This window comes from Lontra canadensis, unplaced genomic scaffold, assembly GCF_010015895.1.
Source record: "Lontra canadensis isolate GAN:19392208 unplaced genomic scaffold, GSC_riverotter_1.0 scaffold118, whole genome shotgun sequence".
NCBI lineage: Eukaryota > Metazoa > Chordata > Mammalia > Carnivora > Mustelidae > Lontra > Lontra canadensis.
Window position 1 is genome coordinate 1,954,233 of NW_022631112.1, and position 22,004 is coordinate 1,976,236.

General features: G+C 59.2%; 2 protein-coding genes across 2 annotated transcripts in view; one reads left to right on the forward strand and one right to left on the reverse strand.

Moving 5' to 3' along the window:
• NAT10 (N-acetyltransferase 10) overlaps positions 1–2,193 on the forward strand; it is a 37,414-nt gene extending 35,221 nt beyond the window's left edge. The window contains exon 29 of the mRNA XM_032840939.1: positions 1,432–2,193. Within this exon, the coding sequence (XP_032696830.1) occupies positions 1,432–1,543 (112 nt within the window). The 3' untranslated portion in view covers positions 1,544–2,193. The remainder of the gene's footprint in view (positions 1–1,431) is intronic.
• A 5,608-nt stretch (positions 2,194–7,801) lies between these two features.
• ABTB2 (ankyrin repeat and BTB domain containing 2) overlaps positions 7,802–22,004 on the reverse strand; it is a 171,613-nt gene continuing 157,410 nt past the window's right edge. Inside the window, exons 7-17 of the mRNA XM_032841050.1 lie at positions 21,679–21,780; positions 19,637–19,733; positions 19,237–19,372; positions 17,108–17,337; positions 15,566–15,744; positions 15,128–15,233; positions 14,793–14,895; positions 14,217–14,307; positions 9,877–9,945; positions 9,175–9,288; positions 7,802–8,027 (exon numbers count right to left, since the gene is read on the reverse strand). Coding sequence (XP_032696941.1) covers positions 7,830–8,027; positions 9,175–9,288; positions 9,877–9,945; positions 14,217–14,307; positions 14,793–14,895; positions 15,128–15,233; positions 15,566–15,744; positions 17,108–17,337; positions 19,237–19,372; positions 19,637–19,733; positions 21,679–21,780 — 1,425 coding nt within the window. The 3' untranslated portion in view covers positions 7,802–7,829. The remainder of the gene's footprint in view (positions 8,028–9,174; positions 9,289–9,876; positions 9,946–14,216; positions 14,308–14,792; positions 14,896–15,127; positions 15,234–15,565; positions 15,745–17,107; positions 17,338–19,236; positions 19,373–19,636; positions 19,734–21,678; positions 21,781–22,004) is intronic.

Here is a 22,004-nt window from a genome sequence, read left to right on the forward strand (position 1 = left end):
GGAGGCCTGGACCCTGCTTTGAAAACCGTCTCCTCCAGTTGCTCTTCTGCACGGGGGAGCATCTGTAGATAATGGCTCCTCGGGCCAGAACCTTCCTCATCATCCCTTGGGAAGGGAGTGAGGTTTCCCTGCCCTGGGACTCTGGAGATGAATGTCCACGTGTGGTTTGGGGTTAATAGGGAGGGGAGTTCTTGGCATTGCCATAGGAAGGCATCCCTTAGAGGATATATTTAAAAAGACGAGTCTTGTGACTCTAGCAGCTGAAGTTCCCAGAGATCATGATGTTGTCCTCTGCAATCTCCGTAAGCTCCTGTGTGGTCTTGAAAGTTCCAGCGTTGATGTCAGCCATACTCCCCAGATGCTCTCAGATGTGGCACGAGAGCCCTGTCAGTGTGTCCTAGTTTCTGGTTTGGACGATACGGCCGGGGCGAGCCTGGGGCCCACGACGGCTCCAGCCTTGAGCGGGGCTTTGAGCGCTGCAAAAGGCCAGGGCACGTGCTTGGTGTGGCGACTGCTGGGTCCTCCCTCCTCAGAGCTTGGCTTTGCCGGCTGTTGGTTTGGCTCTTCCTGCTGGTGAGGGGCCTCCTGGCTTCCCTGCCCTTTGTGGTAGTTCATCTGCTTGAGCGCTCTGAGTAAATCGTGCTCTTGGAGGTAAAGACACTGATCTCTATCATCCTGTTTTTGAGGTCTTGCTTTTTTATGTACCCCCCCACATCCACGGGAGGTCACTTCATTGAGGTGATGTTAGTGGTCCGTGGGTAGAACTGTTCCGTCTCTCCCCAGAGGGAGGTGTTTGTTCCTGGGGCAGAATGCCGCCGGAGAGGATCTTTACCCTGTGAGGGGGTCGGAGGGCGGCGGCTGCTAGTGACTCCAGCATGGAACTGCCAGGCTTCCGCCCGCCGGCCCAGACCTGAGTTACTGCTGCTTGGGTTTCCCTCTCCTTCAGGGGAAATAAAATAATGCCACGTCGCAAAGTGTTAAAGGTTCTCCTGGGAGTCTCCTACTTTGTATTAGAGACTGTCCTCGGGGTCCTTGGGGTAATGTGTCTGGTTTCCAGGGTAATCTCGAGTGGTGAGCAGCGGGAGCGAACCCTCCTCCGGACACCGGAGATCTCCCTGTGGTCCCGGGAGCGGGGGATGACCGGTGCGCCACAGAGAGCTCTGCTTTCAGGGGTTGGGAGAGAGATTTGTTCCCCTGTCCGAGGAAGAGCCCGGTCAGGGCGGGAAGCGGGTCGGCGTCCCCCAGCCCAGTGCCTGGCATGCGGGCAGCTTGCAGAGAACATTTGTGCCGAATGTCATTAATGTCCAGAAGGTGGAAACCCTTCCGGACAAAGCAAGCCTAAAGCCAAGCAGTCTGAACGATGGTACCGATCTGTGGATTTCATTTTCTTTCTACTCATGGTTTTTTTGTTGTTTGTTTTTTTTTCTCCAGTGACAAGAAAAGGAAGCTGGAAGCCAAACAGGAACCCAAACAGAACAAAAAGTTGAAGAAAAACAGAGACCCAAAGAACAAAAAGGATCGGAAACTGAAGCAGAAGAACTAGGAAGAACGTGGGCACCTGCGGCTGCCGTGGGACGAGAGCGCCCTGACTCTCTGGCTGGACCGGGCAGCGGCCTGGATTGTTAAAGGCAGCAGGAGCCCCCACCGGCCCTGGAGACCAGCCAGGAATTCAGTCTGTGGCCTGAGCTTGGCTTAAGGCGACATCCTTTCCTTGCTGGTCCACCCAAAACTCGATGGTTAGGCAAAGCTCTGGCACTGCCAAGGACCGGTCTCCCTCCCGCACTCCAGGCCTCTTTTCCCCTATAAGTTCCTGTTTTGCTCTGGGCCCAGCTGTGTTAGCTCCTTCTCACACGTGTCGACGCCGCACTGACTCTCATCCCCTCTGAGGCATTAAGCACACAGCTTTTCGGTGATGCTCGGGACGCTGCCAGTGGAGCCCTGGGCCTCTCGCCGTGGCCTTATCCAGACACCCCAAGGCCTAGAGCAGCAGGAGCTCTGCCTGACCAGGTGGCTGTGGCAGGTCACTGTTCTGTGCCCTGGGCTTTGCCGTAAACCGTTCCACTCCTGCCTCTGCAGGACCCGTGTCCCAGAAAAGCCTGAGCTCTTAATTTAAGAAGAATCTGGCCTTGAGTCCCCCAGGTTGATTATTTCATCTATTTGGGAAAAATCTTAGGGCAAGACCCTTTCGCTAGCCGGGGGGAGGGAGGGAGGGATAGAGAATCTATTTTTAATAAATAACAAGCTGGAAAGACCCAACTGCCTCTGAGTGCTCATTGACTCCACAGAGCTGGGGGTTGGCCCTTGCCCTGTTTCTTCTGGAGGACCTTGGATGCCGGGTAGACTTCGGAAGGTGTTAGTGCCAAGGCCAGGGAGGGCAGTGGCCAGGGCTTACCAACCCAGAAGCCTGTGGGAGAAGTGGCCGGCACCCACCGTGCTTGCGGTGGTCCTTCTGAGGGACAAGCTGTGCTCCCTGTGGCACCTGGCATAGCTAGCTGGCTTCCGGGTGCCACAGGCTCCCCCCTCCCCCAACCCTGGGCTCCTGTCCGGTCGTTTGGTTCCTTCCTTCTGTTGGGGACAGAAATGATGTGGTGGCTTCACACATACTTTGGTTTGTGTGTTTGATAGTAACAGTGCTGGATTTCAAAGTGATAGTGTTGAGCCTGGAGGGCCTCTGCCGGTTTCCTAGGGCTTATTCCTCAGCCCTGTCTCGGAGTGCGAGCAAAGCTCCGGGTACAGGTCCGCTCAGTTGTGTCCTTGTTCTGATCCTGTTTCCGGTGCCGTACATGGCCGCTGAGGGCAGTCCTGGCGGCATCAGTCTCCAGCTTCCGGGCTCACTCTTCGTTTTATCTGGAAAATTCACATTCAGGCCTTGGTTCCTGATCTTCCTTGTTTTTTCATAGAATTGAAAAGGACTGGTCTTCCATGAGTCCAAGGACCCTTTCCTCTGCCATGATGTGTAATCCAGGTTCCCAGAAGTCTTAACACATGGCAGGGAAGGTAGGGAAGCTTCTGGAGCAGAGAGGATTAAAGGCACACTGCCCGGAACTCACAGCCACAGCAAGGAGAGCAGGCTCTGCCTGGGCTAGGGACCCCTGTACCTTGTCTACACAGGCCTCGGGACCTTTTGTCTCCTGGATCTGCAGGTGTCTGCCCGCCGACCCCCTGTCAGGTCTGCAGAAAGGTTTGCTGAGAGGGGCAGTAAGGACTAATTTCTGATCCGCTTTTTCCAGGTGAGTGCCTGAGCCTGACTTTCAAGGAGGATTTTCTTAGGAGAGATGCTTAAAAGCAAAGTCAATCCCAGATGGTCAGAGCTGGGTGGTTTCTTTAAACTATCCAGCCATGTCATCCCATGGTTAGGGGGGCCCAGCCCTTGAGTGGCCTCTCCAGCCCCGAAGCCTGGCTCATGCTCTGCTCCAGGATGCAGGGAGAGGTGCCCTGAAGCCAGACCTCCTGGCTTCAACCCTGCTCTGTCCCGAGTCTCGCCGTGACCCGGGGCATGTCACTCACCTGCACCTGCTGTCCAGTCAGCCTCTGTAAGATGCAGCTGGCAGTGATCGCTCACGCCTCCTGGGCCGTTGTGAGGAGTGAGTGGAGCCAAGTAAGAGGAGCAGACCATGGTGCCTGGTAGGCGGCAAGGGCTCCAGAAATCTCTGTCACGTGCGTGTGTTCATATAACCAGGTGAGCTGCTTGGTGACACACAAAGTGCTAAGACTTCGTGAGACCGGCTTTGTTCTAACAGCCCGAGCGGAAGAGCCCTACTTGGGCAGCAGGAAGGTGCACCTGGCGGTCAGACCTGTTGGGCCGTTCGGCTTCCATCAAGGTTGTTCTTCGCCTCTCTGAGGCCGCCTTCCTCTCCGCACGCAGAGGAAGCGAACATTCGCCTACTACCTACGGTCCTGGCCCTTTTCTTGGCAAAGCGAATGTTCCGAAGCAGGTCTCTGCACTTGGGGTTGTGATCGCGGGTTCTCCTCCGAACCTGACAAAGCACACCTCCCCCAGACTGCCATCTGGCCCCCAGACAGAGTGACATCTGTAAAGCCAGGCTCTCGGGAAATGTCATTGGTGAAATGAATTCAGAAAGGCTGGCTATGAATGCTGCTGTCACCGGGACGGGAAGGGGCTCAGGAAGCCTGAACAAAGAAGATGCCTAAATGGGTTTCATCATCCTCCAGGCCCCTGGCCCCGCAGCCCCCTGGCCCCCCCGAGCCCCGCGGCCGGGACGGGCTCCGCACGGCCTGCTCCAGGGCTTCCACTGCTCGTCTGGCTCCAGCCTCCCCAGAGGACTCCAGAGTGACCGGGAGGTGGACACAAAGAGGGCTGTGGAGGCTGGGGGAGTGGAGGAGTTAAGTGACCGCCACCTTGGAAAAATGTAGACTCATTATCTGAGGGCCGTTAGACCTGGCTGCTTGCTTGCCTGAGGGTCTGCAGGCCTCAGCCTTGGGGGGGGAATACCCCGTCTGTGGGCAGCTGCTTAAGGGGGAAACGTGGTCTGCAGAGGGGTGGGGTGGCAGCAAATGGAAGGCCCGAGGGTCTCCTGTGGTGCTGTAGGTGGTTCGTCTGGGGAGTGTTTCCATGGTCCTGGTGTCTGACTGGCACTGGGTAACCAGCAGAGCAAGGAAACGGGGAAGGAGTGGGAAGGCTGGGGATCCTCATGTCTGGAGAGGGTTTCCTTTGGGGACAAGGCCCAGGCTGCAGCTGCTAAGCGCCAGATTGTCATTATCTGCAGGGTGGTCGCAGGAGACTGAACTCCCTCTGGTATAGAACTTGCTTTCAGTCCCTTGTTTCCCAGGGACTCCTGTGAAGGACAAGTTTATTTTCTCTCCTCCAGCCTGCCTTTGGCTGCTAATATCCTGAAGAGGGCAGCTGGAGGAGAAATGCCCATGCCTCCCCCTGTCCCCCTCATGCTCTGGAGCAGTGGCCCTGAGGAGGAGGCCCAGCCACCAGGGCTAAGGTAAGGTGACCAAACACCTCCACTCCTGGTCCTCCTAGTCCCCTTGGAAGAATCTGATTTTTATTTATTATTTTTTAAATAGATTCCATGCCCAGCGACGTGGGGCTTGAACCCACGACCCTGAGATCAAGACCAGAGCTGAAATCAAGAGTTGGATGCTTAAAGGACTGAGCCACCTAGGTGCCCCTCTATTATCGAAATGCTTTCTTAGTGTGTTCTGCTACTTATAGGCTCAAAGGGGTCCCATCCCTCCCTTACATTGCCTTCCCATTAGCCTGCCTGCCCAAAAGAAGGCGGCTGAGCTCTCTAGGTACTTGACTGAGGCATATCCTATAGGGGGGCACAAGGAGTGGGGGTGAGACCTGTGAGGAGGGTGGACACAGGCCCGTGGAGGGAAGGGTAGCCACTCACCCCTGAAACGTAGACATTGTGGATGGCAAGTGCTGGGCAGCGACAGACCCCGGAACCAACCTCCCAGGGGCCTCTGCCCAGGGTGGTGCCAAGGGGTGCGCCTCCTCCCTGTGACCCCAGAGGGCGCCATGGGTCCATGCAGGGTCCCTTCCCCACCCAGGCCAGGAGCCGAGGCTGGGCCTCAAGCTGCCTGACCTGGGCCCTGTCCCGCAAAGCTGGGCATCAGGCCTTTCCTGGACTGACACCAACTGACCCCCTGAGGTCTTGATGTTGTCCCTCAGCTTCTGAGTTCCAGCCTATTAGTTACTGAACCACAGCTACCCAGGCCAGTGTTTCTAGCGACTGTAGAAATTTTCCTGCCTCAGGTAGCAAACATATAAAAAACCTTTCTTTCTGCCTGGACTTCGTACCCAAAACAAACTATAACCCGTCCCAGAAGACCCTTGGGCCCGAGTCACCGGCTAACTGTCCTCTCTCCATTCCCAGATGGCACAGACCAGCTTGGGCTCAGCTGGGCCCAGAGGCAGCAGCCACTGAGGGACAGGTGCCCCCTCATCAGGGAGAGAAGGCCCGGCCTCCACCTCGCCGGCCACACAGGTTTGGACCACACAAGAATTGCAGACGTTAAGACAGCCCTAGTAGTAGCTCCCACGTGAGGGCCCTGGGGGGTGGCCTGGGCTCAGGGAAGACCAGAAAAGCCCCTGACAACCAACTTACTCCTGGCAGGGGCTCCCATCACTCCACACAAACCCCTTTTCTGTCCTCATAAATGGCACATAAGTATTAAACACAGGAGAAGGATTTTATATCCTCAGCTACCTTGTTTGACAGAAGAGGAAAAGTAGGGCCCAATAAGGGCCAGCTCCAGGCTCAGGTTCTGGGTGAAGAGTGAGTGTGTGTGTGTGTGTGAGTGTGAGTGTGTGCGGGGGGGGGGGGGGGGTGCAGGGTCGTTGTAGCTGGAGGGGCTGGAGGCCTGAGTAACCAAGGAGTTAGCCCAGCTCTGAGCAACCCTCTAGCAGGAGTGACAAGACCAAGGTCACTGTTAACAAGTGTTTATTGTTAATAAAACCATGGTACATTTACAATAAGTGACATTAATGTATAGTTACAGTATCATACAATATTACAGCAATAAAATAACGCCTATTCCTTTGTACATCCAGCTCAAGCAGCTAGTCAAAAATATTTTCCAAGACTGTAAGCCTCTGGGGGCTTTTCAAGGTAACCAAAGTGACGCCTCCTGCAGCGCCAGGGCTCTCGGTGAATAAATAGTTTTGAAGGTGCAGCCAGACAGCCCAGAGAAGGCTGGACCCAGAGCAAGCCGTCCGGATGCTCCCCCAGTGTCTGGTCCATAAATACGACAGGCGTCCTGCCTGGTGCTCGGCTCCACCTGGGAAAGCGCGGGGCTATGGGCCTGGGGCAGGCAGGACAGCTGCAGGTCCTCGGCTCGCCCCACCGCCCCACCTGGACCCGAAGTTCCCACAACCGGTGCCCTGCTTCCTGAGCCCCCGGGGCAGCCTAACTCTAGGCTGGGGGCTCAGGATTGGCCTCTAAAAGCAGCAGCAACAGAAGCTGAGGCCAGCAGGCTCGCCCATTCCACCCCGCGCACTCCATGCCGCCCTTGGCTCAGCCAGGAAGTCCGTGGGCATCAGCTGGGGAACTGCCTTTTCACACTAACGGAGCGGGGTGCTCCCCCGAAGGAGGGCCTCTGGAGGCCTAGACGTCAAAGAAAATCCGGCTCTAAGTGACCCTCTGGGCAGGGATCTTCAGACCCTGGAAGGCTCACATCACAAAGGCACAGCCTTGAGGAAGACGTTCAGGGATTCGGGCAGCCTTTCTGATGTGGCCTTGAGGGGAAGAAATAGCAGTTTCTGCATGAAGTGGCCTGGGGCCCCGAGTCTGTGTTCTCCCCCTTCATCAGGATGCCCACGCCCCCACGGGCCCTAGCTGGGACAGTCTGCGCTTGGGGAGGCCTTGGGACTGTGAGTGCTCAGAGCCTCCTGGGAGGCATGGTTTCAAGCAGGGGTCAATCAGGAGCAGCCACAGACCTCCAGGAGAGAAGGGGCACGCGAAGGTGAGTACAAGGTGGCCCTCAAGGTGCAAACAGTGTGGGGGTTGGGGGTAGAGGGAGGGGCTGCCTTTTGGCCTTCTCTGCCCATCGCTCATCAAGCAAACCGCCCCGGGGCAGAGGGGTTGAAGGCGGCGCTGCCCAGTGACAGGAGGGCTCCGAGCACATCTACCTGCCCAAGGACAGATGGACGCCAGAGGGAAGATCTGCAGAAAGGGGGGAAACTGAGTCCCATGAGCCAGACTCCAAAGAGGCCTACAACCAGTGCCCCCATCCCACCCCCGCAGCGGGGCCCCGACCCATCCGCAGGCCCCAGGTATGTACTCGTTCCAACGCCCCCAATAGCACCTGCTCCCACCCCCCAGGGATGCCTCAGCCCTGCTGTGCTGCCTCCGCCCTCAGACCCGGGAGGTGATGTAGACCGAGTGAAGGCGCTCGGCCAGGGTGCTCTGCAGGTCCTGCAGGGGGTCCAGGCCCTGCACCTTGCTGTTGCGGCCGTAGATGAGCTGCCGGAAGGAGTCCTGCTCCAGCAGGGCCTTCATGTGCTTGAGGAAGAAGCCTTCACAGAACAGGGCCAGTTCAGGGGCGTTGTGGATCTGGGGAGGGAGAGGGAGTGTGAGAGCTGCGGCCTTTGCACAGCCCCACCCCGTCCGCAGATGTCGCCCAGGGGCCGGGGGCTTTCCCCTTATCTGGACTCCTTCCATAATTCTCTCCTCCGGATGAAACTAATCTGGGCTCAAATCCCAGCTCCACCACCAGGAACATCACCGTTCTTGGCGCCATTGTTTTCTTTGCCTACTTCCCACTGCTGCCATTACTGAAGGGTGGCCGTCCTTGTGGGGGCAGAAGCTCCCTTAGCAGTGCCGGCGACGGGGAGCCCAGCCTGAGCCCGCCACTTGAGCAGTTCACCCGGTGGATGCTCAGTTAAGATTCTAACTCCAAATACCAAGTGTCCACTCTGGGCCAGGCCTCGGACACCAAATTCTGGGGCGAGGTCCCTGCAGTATGCTTAGAGCTGATGGTTCTACTTTGGGAGACACAGAAGCCAGAGAACCAGGTAAGGTCACAGCAGCTGGTGGGCAGCGCTGTGAGGACAAGTGGCAGGTGCCTCATGGTAAGCCGGGGGCTGTGGTGGCAGCTAAGAAAGCCACGGGGCAGGTAAAGAGATGTGGGAGGGGTCCTAAGGGGCCGGCCAGTGTGGTATTAGCCTGCCCGCAGAGGAAGCTTCATGGAAGGGAAGCTTTAAGTAGAGAAGTGACAGTCTTAACACTTGTTGAAGACCCTGGAGCCTGCAGAGTGACAGCCAAGCAGGGTAAGGCGGGCCCAGGTCATGGTTTGGAGAGGGGAGGCTGGGTGGCTTGGGGCAGGGTGGGCACAGTGGACATGGAAGAGAGTGGACAGACTGCTGATGTGTTCACAGGGAGGAAGCCAGTCAAGATGGGGCAGGTTAAAATACATGTAACTCCCAAGTTTTGAGCATGAGCACCTGAGCCAGTGGCTGTACTGTGCACCGAGGGGGTAAGGTCACAAGAACAGGAACAGGTTGGGGAAAAAACCAAGGAGGAACCTAAGGAAGTGATCTAACACAGGGAAGCTCAGTCCTTTGGCCCAGGCCCCCCAGCCTGGGAAGCCCGCCTCCCGGGCTGCGGGGAGCACCGCTCACCCCCCTGCAGTCCTTCCCGAGGCTGCTGAGGCCCCGGAGGAGCCCAGCCCGCGGGATGCAGCAGGCAGCGTGGCGCTCACCTTGGCGTACTTGTAGGTGTTCACGGCACTCTCCACGCTGAGGGTCTGAGAGCACAGGATCTCGCAGTGTCTCTGCAGGGCATCCAGCTGGAACAGGCTGGCAGCCGACAGCAGCTGGTGGGGGAGGCAGACGTGGCCTTGGATGTGGGCAGCCAGGCCTGTGGCCCAGGCATGGGGGAGCAGAAAGCTGCTCCGGGCAGCGTGCCGCAGGCCCTGGTTTCTCCTAATCCTCAGGGCCCTGCCTGCCTCTGCAGGTCAAGTCCGAGGACTGATTCTTTCTGTTCTAGGTCACCTAGGTACTTGCTGGGACACTTTGGAAGGCACGGGACGGGGGACAGACACTGGATGGGATTCCTGACCTCAAGGTTTTCAACCTCGAGCTGCGCTCTGTGTAGTGACTAGCATGGGGTCGTTTTCTAAGCGGTGAGGAGGTGAGTGGGAGGCTGGGCTGCCTTTGATCCTGCTGGGCTCATTATCCAGACACAGAAGCCCTTCCTCCCCCTGGCCCCGCCCCCCCAGGCCTGGCCCAGAAGGTGGGTGGGCAAAAGGCCCTTCCTGTCACAGGAAGAGAAAGGACAAGCAGGGAAGGAGGCCGCCTCCTCTCTCAGCTCTCCAAATGCCCTGGTCCCTGAGTGCCAGGAGCTGGGCACAGGGCACAGGGCACACGGGCTCCCAGTCCTCTCCCCAGCGCTGAGGCCTTACCTCCAAGATGTCAGCAGCTGGGATGTCCAAGGCTTCTGTCCCTCCGTAGTACAGATACTGCATCATCATCTGCGGCAGGAAGAGGCCCCATGAGAACACCAAATGGACCCACAAGTCCCATGTCCTTATCTGCCCCCAGCAGAGGGCCACTCTTCGCCTTGGGCCTGGCTGTGCCCTCCATCCCTCCACAGGGGGACACACACACACATCCCCCAACTCCCTGAAGCTATAGTTTGTGTCTGTGCAGTTTCTAGAAGTCAGTCCAGAGATTCTCCCTCCTGGTTGCCTGCATGTAGGACAGGCCTCCTTCCAGGCGGTGGCTCTATACTGATCCTCAGGACAGCCCTATGAGCCCAGAAGGGAAGGTACTATTCACAGATGGGGAAACCGAGGCTCGGGGGGCAGGTAGGCAGCATGGCTCGAGTCACTCCAGGCTCCTGATCCCCGCACCAGACCCCCAGGCCGCACACTGTGCATTTCTCTCACCTACATTTTAAACGTGGGCCTGGGACGGGGGGCGGGGGTCCTGCGCTCAGAAGCTGCTTCCAACTTTCCTGTCTGCGCTGGGACTCCAGTGTGGAGGTGAGAGCCAGACCCTGTCTCCCCACCCCCACCCCCGGATTTGTTCCCTTGGATGGCAGGCCCAGAGCTGGGGTTGGGATCTGCTCCAGAGGTCACCTTGCTGCCCGGCCCAGACCTGTCCGGGGCTTATGGGAACAGAGGGCCTAGGATATCAAATGAGGTAGCCCAGGAGTGGGGAACGACATTCGGTTTTGCTGAGGTCTAAGTTAAGAGCTCTGCCATCACGCTGGAGTCCAGGAAGTTCCCCGCTGGAAAAAGAAAAGCGGTTCGCACTGGCTGGCTGCAGAACCCGCCCCAGCGAGGAGCTGGCAAGTGTGCAAGTAAACACAGCTCCAGCCGGCACAGTTGGGCTCTGTTAGCAGCACGGCCCCCGGGCTACAAGAGGCACCAGAGGGTCTAGGGAAAGGAGCCCAATCCCGGGGGCATGGGTGTGTGGAGATGGCCTGGCCAGTCTGTCCAGGTTCAAGGTCTGTACCCGAGACCTTCGTCTACCCCCCAACCACAGATTGGTGGGCGCCTACAGGCCTTCCATAGCCCCTGCTGGAGCACATACACGGTGCTCTGCGTTATGTGTCTGTCCCTCCAGGAGGCATGTGCCTCGGGGGGCCCCAGGCCTGGGCTTTTACACCACCCTCTGGGCTGGGCTCGGAGCCTTGGGTGAGCCAGGGCAAAAGCCCCTGGCCCAGGGTTGGGAGTGGAGTGGGTGGGTGGGCACGAGCTCCCAGGATCAGAGGCTAAGGGGTGGCCTCAGGGCAGCCCCTCAGCAAGAGGGGAAGCAGGGGTGCAGCTCCCCTTCCCAGCCTCCGCCTTCAGAGGCTGGTTTGGACAAGGCGCACCCCACGGTGGCCCCTGGAGCTCCCTGAGGTCACCTGAATGAGTATTAATCCACGGAAGTCAGACCAGAACTGCTCCCTCGGAACCTTTTTGAGAGAACTGGGTGGCCGGCAGGCCTGGATAGATGGGTTTTGCTCAGCCCAGCAGCCCCCAGGCAGGACAGGAGTCATAGGCCTCCCAGCAGGCTGCCCGTGGCCCTGGGCAAGGCCTGGACAGGATCAGCTGCAGCGGGAAAGCAGTTTGCTTCTGGGCTGAATAGGAACCCAGGAACCCAAATGCAGGAAGGCTGCAGACACTGCACGGATAGGACTGGGGTCAAGCCAGATAAGACCGGCAGGGCTGTTCCTCACAGGCCTGGGTTTAGTTGGCAGTGACCTTGGCAAATGTCTAGACCTGCACTAATGCCACAGCCACTGGTCAAGTGTAACTTTCAAGCATTTGAAGTAAGACTGGTCTGAATTGAGATGTGCTATGTCAGATACACAGTGGATTTCAAAAACTTAGTATGAAAAAGACGTAAGATAGGTCATTATTTTTTATATTGACTGCATATAATATCTGGGCTATAAAGAGTTAAATAATATATTATCAAAATTAATTTCACCTACTTGCTTTTGGTGGTTTATGTGGCTACTACAAAATGTTACATTCCACAGGTGGCTTGCATTACCCTTCTCTTGGATGGCCCAGCTCAGAGCTCCTTGGGCCTGTTTCCTCCACTGGAAAGCACATATCATGACGGACCTCCTTCCCTCCCTCCCTCTCTCTCTCCCAGGGCTGTGGAAGCCAGGGAGCTACTCAGGGGCTGCTCTGAACCCTGCAGGCTTTGTCAGGAAGCTCTGGCGGAGGACCGAAGAGGGCTCCGAGCAGCCCAGAGAGCAGAAGTCTGCATCTGGAGGCTGCCCCCCACATGGGGCTCTGCCATGGGGGTGGAGTTCTCAAGCCACAGAGCCCACATTTCCCAGGCCCGTGTGCACTGTGGATGGTGGATCTAATGTTCCCAGGGACTCTCCCCGCAGCCCTGAGAAGCCGTCAAAGGGGCTGAGGCTGCTCTGGCACGGGCCTCCCCAACACTGGGCAAGCGCGGCCTCACCAGGCAGCTTCAGGGTGGTGGTCCCCTGGGGGCGCACACGCGCCCTGCTGCCGCCCGTGCCCTGCCCTCCTGCGTCTGACTGTGACCCCCACCTCAGGTTCGAACTCACCCAGACACTGGGCTTCTTAGCCAAATGAGTTTCTTGAGCTGCCGCCTGTCCAGGGAGTTCGGATCAAGGGAGGGAAAAGAGGGAAGAGGAGATGCCCCACTTCGCTGCCGGGCCAGACCCTGGGCCTTACCTCTTCCCTGTCAGTCCCTGGGCCGGTCCCCTCTCCCCCCACGCACCTTCCTCAGTCCCTCCTCACCTTCATCACGCAACTGGATTTCTCTGCAGCCTCCTACATGGTGCCCTGGCTGGGGTCGAGAGCTTTGTAAATGCCAACTGGGCCATTCCACACAGCCTGGGTGTGAATCCTGGCTCTGTCACTCTCGCTGTGTGACCTCAGGCAAGTTCCTCAACTTCTCTGTGCCTCTGACTCATTTACCCACAGGGAATAACACACCCACCCCTCCTAGGACCATGCTGGGCTCCGAAGCTTAACTGATGAACACAGGCAAAGCACTTGGAACCACGCCTGGCTAAGTGTTAGCCCTGAGCACTTTTCAGGAAGATTCCTGTGTAGGTTAAAGGTCAAACCCTTCATGCGATGGCTCTCAGGGCACCAGACTGGACTAGAGGGTATTTCTGGAGCATGTTGTGGTCTCTGCTTCTGGAGTTTGGCCTGCACTATCCCCCTGCCTGGAGCTTGCCCCTGCCAGCTGGGTGCCCCAGACCCCGGGAGGCGCTGTAGCTGGGGATTAGATGCCCCTTTCCTGCACTCCCCACGCTGTCCCCACACCTCTCACTCTCGGAGTCCCGTCTCCTAGAGGGCAGGTCCTTGTCCTGTTTACTGCTGTACCCACGGTGTCCAGGGACAATGAAACGCTAACAGTAAGTGGGTGAAGACCGCATGAGGGGGGAACTAGGCCTTTTTAGATGGCTCCTCCCTGTGCTCCTGTGACAGTGACCCGTCTCACTAGGCCACAAAGCTGTCCTGTGCAGAGCTCGACCCTGGACCCCACACCGGCCACCCCCTGGCCTCAGTCCCAGCCCCTGGGGGTCGTCCCTGAAGCCTGGGGCCCACCACACAGGCTGGAGACCTAGAGTCGCCACTTCTCAGAAAGGAGCTCTCAGCTGGGGCTCGGCTGACATCCCAGCCAGTCTCCTCCCTCCAGACTCTCTGGCCACGACTGGCGGCCAGCCTGTGGAGTGTCTATCACGCAACCTCCGAAGTTCTCCAAAGCTGAGGGACCAAAAGCCTGACCTTGGTCTTCCACAACCAGGATGGCCCAGCTGGCTTTTTCTGCCTGGCCTGCCTGGCTGGGGTCCGATGCTGGGCAGGACTGGTGCAGCCCACACTGTGCTCCCCAGAGTGTGGGGGCCAGCCATCTGGGGGCCCGCTGAAACACGGGAGGGCGGGGGGGCTGATTTGCAGTCTGTGCTGTGGGGAGCCCACCGTGAGGAAGGAGGGCTCCTACAAGCACGTGTGGTGGGTGCCGGGCCTCACGTGTCTGCCGTCTGTCTGCCCAAGCCCCTCGCCCAGCGGTCAGAGCTCAGGACTCGTGAACGAGGCTCTGCACTATAAGCCCATGCTGGAATGGCCACTGTGGCCTGGGACAGACCTGGATGCTCCAGCCGACAACGCATTGAGTGAACGCAGAAGGCAGGGGGCATGGAGTACAAGATGGCCAACTCCCAGCTGCCTCCCAGCCAAGACGGACAAAGCCAGGGGTTGCTGGGGGAGGCCACCCCTGCCCTGAGAAGTGTGCAGCAGCACGGAGGCTCACACACCTGGAAAATGTGGTACTTCATGTCGCTGATCTCGATGGTTTTGCCTCTGTCGCCGTCTTGTTCTGATTTATTGGTCATCAGCGTCTTGAACCTGGAGCAAAGGGGGTGAAACAAGGCGGGTCTTGCACATGACTTTGACTTCGTCACTGGGCAGTAATGGCACCATCCATCACCCGACTGGTCACCGGGAGACAGGACATTTTTAAAATTACTGCAGCACTCCCAAAATAATTCTCAGCAAATGGCAGCTTACATCATGCTGGGCTGACAGCCAGGCTGGGCCCCGATCTGTCCCCACTGCCCCCCATCAGTGACTGTGATGACTATGGCCTGAAAAGTGACTCTTCATTCCAGAACATTTTCTAATAATCAGAAGCAGTACCTCGACTAGGAAGAATGCTACTGCAGAGCGTCTCCTGGAGAGCTCTGGGTCCCACCCCTACTGCCCCCTGTCCACAGGACCCATCTCCGCAGGGCAGAGGCTCCTCTAAGGAACCTGTGTCACCTCCCGTCTACCGGAAGCCTCCCCTGCCCATCCAGGGCCAAAGCTGGAGCCTGTTCCCTGAGGCAGCCTACCTGTTAGAAGCTGTCACCAGCAGGACCTTGTGTGCATAGAACAGCTTTCCTTCCACTAGGAAGGTCACGTCGGACATCTCCTTGTTATTCAGAAAGTGAGGATCTATGGCCAAAGGGACATAAGAGACATGACCAAAGGCCCCCCGGGGGGGTGGGTAAGCATTCCGAGAGGCCAGGGTAGGGGTATAAAGGGGAAGAACAGAGACACTGAGGCCAGGTCCTCGGTGCCAAGAATGGGGAACAGGAGACCAAGATCTGTGGGAGACAAACAGGAAGACAGATGGGAGGGGGCTCTGGAAAGGATGAGGGGTGGGTGGCCACGGGGCGAGCCTCACCTAGCCTGGCAGGCAGGGTCTTCCGGATCTCGGGGATGCTGGGCACCGGGCTGCTGCCATAGCAGTGCGTGAAGATGGTGGCCAGCTGCTGGGTGACCGCGTCATTCTGCCGGGCAAAGGAGAGAGGCGCGGTGAGCCCGCCGGCTATGGCCATGGTGGCAGACACAGTGGGCTCCTTTCCCAAGGTTCGGAGCAGCCACCGGCCTTTGCTTCTCCTGGATCTGGCCTGGTGGGAGATGCCTGTTCCTCCACCGCGGAGTCCCCAGGTGGCTTCTCTGGTCGGGCCCCAGCCCTGACAGCTCCCCGGGCTCTGCAGCCGGGCCGCGGCAGTCAGGGTGTGGGGTGTGCGGAGGGGGTCTGCGTCTGTCTGGCCGCGGCCGGGGCCCGGGTACCCAGCCTGCCCGGCGCTCGGGGCGGGGACCCGCTGACGTCACTCACCTTGCTGGTCTTGAGGATGTCAAACATGAGCTGCAGGCCCTCGGTCACCAGCTCCTCGTTGTACTCCTCCTCCTTGATGGAGCTGAAGTCCCGCAGGAGGCTCTGCACCACCGAGTAGCGCGACTGGGAGAAGGAGGTCCTCAGAGACTCGATCCACACGTGCAGCTTCCAGGGGACGCCTGGGGGGAGGGTGGGCGGTCGTCACCTCTGCGGTGCATGGACCCCAGAGCCCACTGCACAGTGACCCCCTCTCTGGGCGGGCTCCGGCCCGGTTCCTTCAGGCCGGGGTTGCTCTCGAGCCAGGGCAGGGGAGCTTCATGGACCCTGACTGGCCCTGCCGAGAGGTCAGAGGGGACTTTAGGTGCCCATCAGATAAGGCAGGGGAACAGCTCCGGCCCGAGCGCAGGGCACCCAGACGGCTCAGCCTGGGGCCACGCCCTCCCCACTGTTTGTGGGGCCCCACGACTACTTACTGGGAAGACCTATCAATTACGGGGGCTGGCCAGGTGACCTATCAAGCACGGACACCCGGGCCCACGCCTGTCCAGCACTCAGGGCACTGGCATCCAGTGGCATGTAATTACTGTGTACCAGCTCCCTGGAGGGTGTCAGTGGGGCCATAAAGTAACCTAAAACTAGTTTGTGGAAGTCATGACAAAAGCTAGTAATTTCCTTGGTAATTAGTGAGATAGCTTCTTACCCCCCAGTCTCACTGTGGAATAAAAAAAAAAAAAAAAAAAAAGACGATGGCATTCCCCAGGGACACAATGACGTAGGTAGCATTAGCATCCTCGGTGTTCTGCCTATAGCTAGGAATGATGTACCCATCTTACAGGGAGGAACACTGAGCCTGACTGGCAGCAAGAAGAAGGTATAGCCTCCACTCCCCTGGCCCAGGCTGGGCACGTGTGTGTGATGGCTGCTGGGACAGTAAGCCCAACTGCCCTCCTGCATGCAGAGCTCATGGAGAGCCGGCTCCAGGCCTTGCAGGATGTCACGGTCTTAGACGAGACTCCACAGCATCAGTGACGACGGAACGGCTGGGTCTCACCCAGGTCTGCCTGTCTGAGTGGCCTCCCTGGAGGCAGGAGCATCCACAGACTCACAGACCCGAGGAGCGAACGAGTCTGGCCACGTCACAGGACAAGGCCAGAAACTGGCCTCTAACTGACCAGAAACGTTGACTCCTAGTGACACAGATGTTTCAGGGGCCACACATCCCAGGCCACAACCAGGTTGGGGGCTGCAAAGGGAGGGGGGAGCTGAGGAGGCTCCAGGGAGGAGGAAGGGCCTGAGGCTGGAGGGCTGGGCCATGCCCTCTCAACGCACCCCAAGGAGGACCCCCAAGGAGGACCAACTGAGGTTCATGGCCTCTCCTGCCCCGGCCAGCTGCTGTCAGGCCCACGGAGATGGAGTCCCTCCCGATGCCTGTCTGCCCTGTGGCCTGTCTGTCCCTGTGGGCCTAGCACTCCTCCCGTCTGCTAGAGAGTGGTCGAGTGCTCGTGTGCACACGTGTGTGTGCGTGCATGCGTGGGGCCTCACCCAGTGCCCGCAGCTCCATGGTGATGTCCACATAGCCGTGCTCAGCGCTATAGTACATGGCCTCCTGCAGGGCCTTTGTGCGGGTCCGGCTCAGCCGCACGGGCCCCTCGCTGCTGCTGCCCTGGCTGGAGGTGTCGCTCTCCTCCACGCCCTCGGCCAGGATCTCCTCCAGGGACAGGACGTCTGCTTTGGCCTGCTGGGGCTGTGTCAGGAGCTTCCTCAGGACGTTCCTGCAGGCCCAGGGATGATGGAGGGGTTGTGCCTGAGGTCCTCACCATGGACGATGCCCACTGGAGTTGCCCTCCCGAGCCCCGTGGCCTTGATGGGCTGGTGTGGGGCACCTGTGGGCACTAGGGGCTCACAGCCTTCCCCTCCCAGGCAGGCTGGACCGGGGCGCCCAGCACCCTCCATCGTAGCCACCTGAGCAAGGCAGGGGAGGGTTCAGAGGGACTGGCCCTGGTGAGACACACCCCTGCCCCTGTCGCTGCCATCCGGGTACTACTTAGTCATGGGCTTTGGGGCCAAGCCGGCCCTGCCCTCCTGGCTGTGTGATTTCAGATGGGTTGCTCTGCCTCTCTGTGCCCTGACTGCTCTGTCATCTGTGGAGTGGGGTGTCCACGTCACCCTCTTCCAGGGTTAACGGGAGGCCAATGGACAGCATCGGATGTAGAGCCTGACACGTAGCAGAACCCTGAGGTGACAGCCAACCATACTCGCGGGAAGGGTCTGAAACCCAGGACATGTTCATATGCTTTGTTTCCCGGCCTGCCATGAACAATAACGAGCTGAAGTCAAGAAGCTGGTCACACGGACTCCCGTGTGGAGAATGCTGGACTTGACAGAGCACATTCCCGTGTACCGTTGCATTGCATTAACCCTGTGAGAGCCCAGGGACTCCACCGCTCATGGCTGATGACTGCATCGCACTCAAGGTCACGTGGGGCAGGAGTGTGGACCCAGAACTGCTGGTTCCGTACCCCAGGCTCATTCTGTTACATCCTGTGGCCTGGGATGGCTACAGTGGGGGGCAGGTCCACAGGTCATCTGGGGGTGCTGAGCCTCCTCCCAGCAGCCCTGCCCAGCCAGCTCCCCGTCTGTGACAGAGGTCACGCTGCACCAGGCAGAGACCCTCTCGAGAGACCCAGGATCATCCTGCTGTTGCCTTGCTAGCTCACCGAGCTTACAGAGCACCTCACTTGTGTCGTGCACTGGTATGGGAAGGTGAGCCGGCCACCACCCCTGCCCCCCAAATCCCATGTTCCAGAGAGAGAAATGGGAAGCAGATGTGTGGACAAGAGCGTGTCCGCACACGGTGAAGAGGCTACAATAGGGGAAACCATGGGCCTTTGGGGGAAAAGGCCTAGTAGCACAGGTGTGCAGTATGGCACTGGGGGACGGAGGGGAGTGTGAGTTTTGGTGGCTGAGCAGGGACGGCATCGGCAGGGGCCAGAGAAGAAAGCATTCTAGCGAGGAGGCCACAGCAGGCACACTGCTTTTGAGAACAGCACTGGAGAATAGGAAGTAGTTGTCCAGCCCACCCTTCCCTTCTGGCTCCTTTTCTGGCTTCTAATAACCTCCTCTCTTGTCTCAGTCTGCCCCCCTCCGCCCAGAGCTGCCGGATGGCTCTGGTCATAGCCTGCTGCCCGCCCTGCCACACCCCTGGGCAGGCCTGGCCCCCACAAAGCAAGGTCTGCCATCTGCTCCCGGAGGGGGATGTGATTTCCAACACAGCCGCCAGGAGGCTCTTCGGGGCAAGCTTATGCTGTGCGAGGCCCTTGGAACCCCGGGAAATAACTACCCAGAGAACACAGAGGGGACGAGCGTGGGAGGGGACGGCCCAGGGTGGGCCAGAGCGTGCAGGGGAGAGTCTACAAGAAGTAGGAGACCCAATGGCGGTCCCAGCTCCACCAGGAGGTCGGGGGCCATCCCCACCACCCAGTGTCTCTGGGCCTCCGACATCTGAGGCCTCTCTGTTCTTTGAGGACCTGTATCTTCTTTCTGGGTGGCTTCCACGCAGACCCCCCATCTAGAAAGATCTCTAGCTCTTCTGCTCCCCATGGGGGACTTGGGCCCCTGAAAGCCCGTTTCATGCTCCTGTATCACACGGGACAGGAACCCCAGGTGCGTACCTGTGGCCATGGGCGGCCGAGTGGCTGAAACAGTTCATGTCCTCATGGAGGGAGGAGGCCATGCCATTGGCTTCGAGCATGCTGAGTAGGGGGTCAGCACCTCGGCTCAGCAGCAAGCTGACCAGCTCGTAGTTCCCTGGAAGGCAAGCCGGACAGAGGGTGCTACCACTGCCCCTGTCACCGTGTGCCTCTACGGGCTGCTGTCCAGTTCCCGAGCTCCATAGAAAGGCGGATGAACAGGGTAAGGGGGAGTCCCCAGGGGCCCAGAAGGAGGAGTATCCGGGCTTGCTTCAGGGACCTGGGCATGTGGCCACAAGTCTGGCTGCTGGCCCGCCTGGGCGGACCCCTTGGCGTGGCGGGAGGGCCCCTTGCTGGGCAGGGCAGCTGCCCGTATACCTACCAGCTGCGGAGGCCAGCTGCAGGGGGGTCTCTGTGTAGCTGTCCTCACCGCCACTCACTGCGGAGCCCTCCACGTGGGCCCCGGCGTCCAGCAGCAGCTACAGGGCACAGGGCAGGACAGGGGGCAGGACACATCAGCGTGGTGGGGAGTGGCTGGGATGTGGCAGGGGAGGCTTTGGGAGAAGGGCCTTTGGTTCCCTCTAGGCATGTGGCCAAGACCCAGCTCACCTGGGCAGCTGAGGAACCTAAACTCTGGAACTTGAAGTTACCCTCCAGGCTTCAAGTTTCTAGAATCTTCACGTCCACTTTGTGGCTTTGGATCAAGGCCCTGAGCTTGTGGGGGCCTTGGAGCTGTTTTTCGAATGCTTTCCTATGAATCGGTTGCAGCGACCTTTCTAAGAACTTAGGCAAGTGAGCAGAACAGAAAGTATCACCCCCAGTTTACCAGGGGAAACTGAGGCTCTGGGAGCCAGCAGAGGTAGTGGGAAAGGGAGAGGTGTTAAAGTCAGAAAGAGCTGAGTGTCAGTGCTGGCCGCTAACCAGTGAGTGACCTCGGGTGGGGAATGAGCTCAACTCCTGAGGCCTCATTCTTCCTCATCTGAAAAATGGCCAGAGGCCTGCCTTGCTGCCATGCTGGGGATGAAACGGAATGGTGCTGAGCCCACAACAGGGATCATAACCAAAGGCGTCATGGGGTCTCACCAGAGGGGTCCAGCAGGCAAGGTGGGGAGGCACGGGGCCGGGGCAAGACCTCGCTGTCCGGGACGCCTCTCTCCCTTCTGGCAGGGGCAAGGTGGTGCAGGGCTAAGAGACGCCAAGCAGTTCCAGCCGAGCCGGGCCTGGCTTTGCCTTGGGGCAGGGGTGGCGTCCGTGAAGCTCTAGCAGGTGACTCTGAGCTGCACCTCACCTTCCCTGACCGGCTGCTCCGGAGGGAGCCCTGAGATCCTTCCTGGGTTTCTGACAAACCCACAGCCTTCTCCAAACCCAGGGGAAACCCCGCCCGCTGCACACCTGCAGACCAGGCATGGGGGCCAGGCTGACCGCCAAGCCTGCGCTCCAGCATGTGGGAGGTGGGGAATGGCTGTCGGCCGGAGGCTCTCATCAGTCAGAAACCAGCTGTGGCCCTGCTGCCCGAGCCGGTGCGCCAAGGTGGGGGAGGTGGAGGCCTGCCTGATGGGGTGAAACTGGGCCCCAGTCCAGGCAGGTCTGGGGCACAGCCCTGCCGGCCGGTCTGGGCTAGGCTGGAGCTCTGCTCAGTGCTCAGGAGGGCAGGAAGCAGCAAGCAGGCAGAGGACGGCAGCTGGCCTAGTGCAGACCCACTACCGAGTCACTGCGACAGGCAACAGCCGGGCACGGCCCCTGCCCTCAGAGAACCTGCCGTCTAGCAGACAGTCTGCGAGGCAGACGCATGAACTCCCAGGAAGGAGTGTGCAACCCTGTGTACCCCGGTGGCCCGAGGAGCAAAGGAGTCTGGGAGTCGAGTGGCAGAGTGGCTGGTGGCCTAGGTGGGGTGAGCCGCTGCTCGGCTCCACTTCTGGGCTGGAGCCCCACCCTCACCCCAGCCACAGCTATCTGGGCCATCGTGGGCACGACAGGGCGTGGCCTGTCTGGCCAGGTGAGCTGTGCCGCTCTGAGTCCTCTCAGGAACTGGGAAATCCACAGACTAAGCCTTGAATGGGGATGGGCAGAACAAGAAGGACACCCTGAGACAGGGCCAGGGAGCAGAAAGGGCTACAGGTGGGGAAGATGATCGAAGGAGAGAAAAAGGAGCCCACATGCCATTCCAGCAAGCCCGGAGACTCCCGGACCGATACGGAGATGCCTGCCTGGACCTGGGTTTGTTCCCTAAAATTCCACACATATCCTTATCCTAAACCCTCTTCCTGAGCCAAACCGTGGGGGCAGGGGGTCTGTCCTGCTGACTTGGAGAGTGGCCCAAAGCAGCACCTCTGCTCTCTCGGATTCCAGGCAGGGCTACTTTCGGGGCCTGCCCCCCCCCCCCCGGGCAGGTGAGGGCTCCCTGCGCACGTGGCGGACACTCACCTGCACCACAGAGATGTGCCCGTGAAGCACAGCGAATGTCAGCGAGGTCCAGTGCCGGCTGTCGGGGTGGATGGAGGGATGTCTGGGAGAGTTGCTTGGAACCTGGAAAATGCCACAAAGGAGCCGTTTTTTTTTTCGTGTGGGCAAGTGCCATTCCTGGGCAGGTGACCCAGGCACCTGAGCGAGGGGGCGCGTCGGCAGAGGGTGACTAGGAGCCCCTTTGAGTGCCTTCTGTTGCCCCAGTCATGTCTGCATGAAGGGCCCCCCCGCCGCCCCGCCGTAGACAAGACTTGGCAGGATGATCGGTGAGCGCCACCCATCCTAGG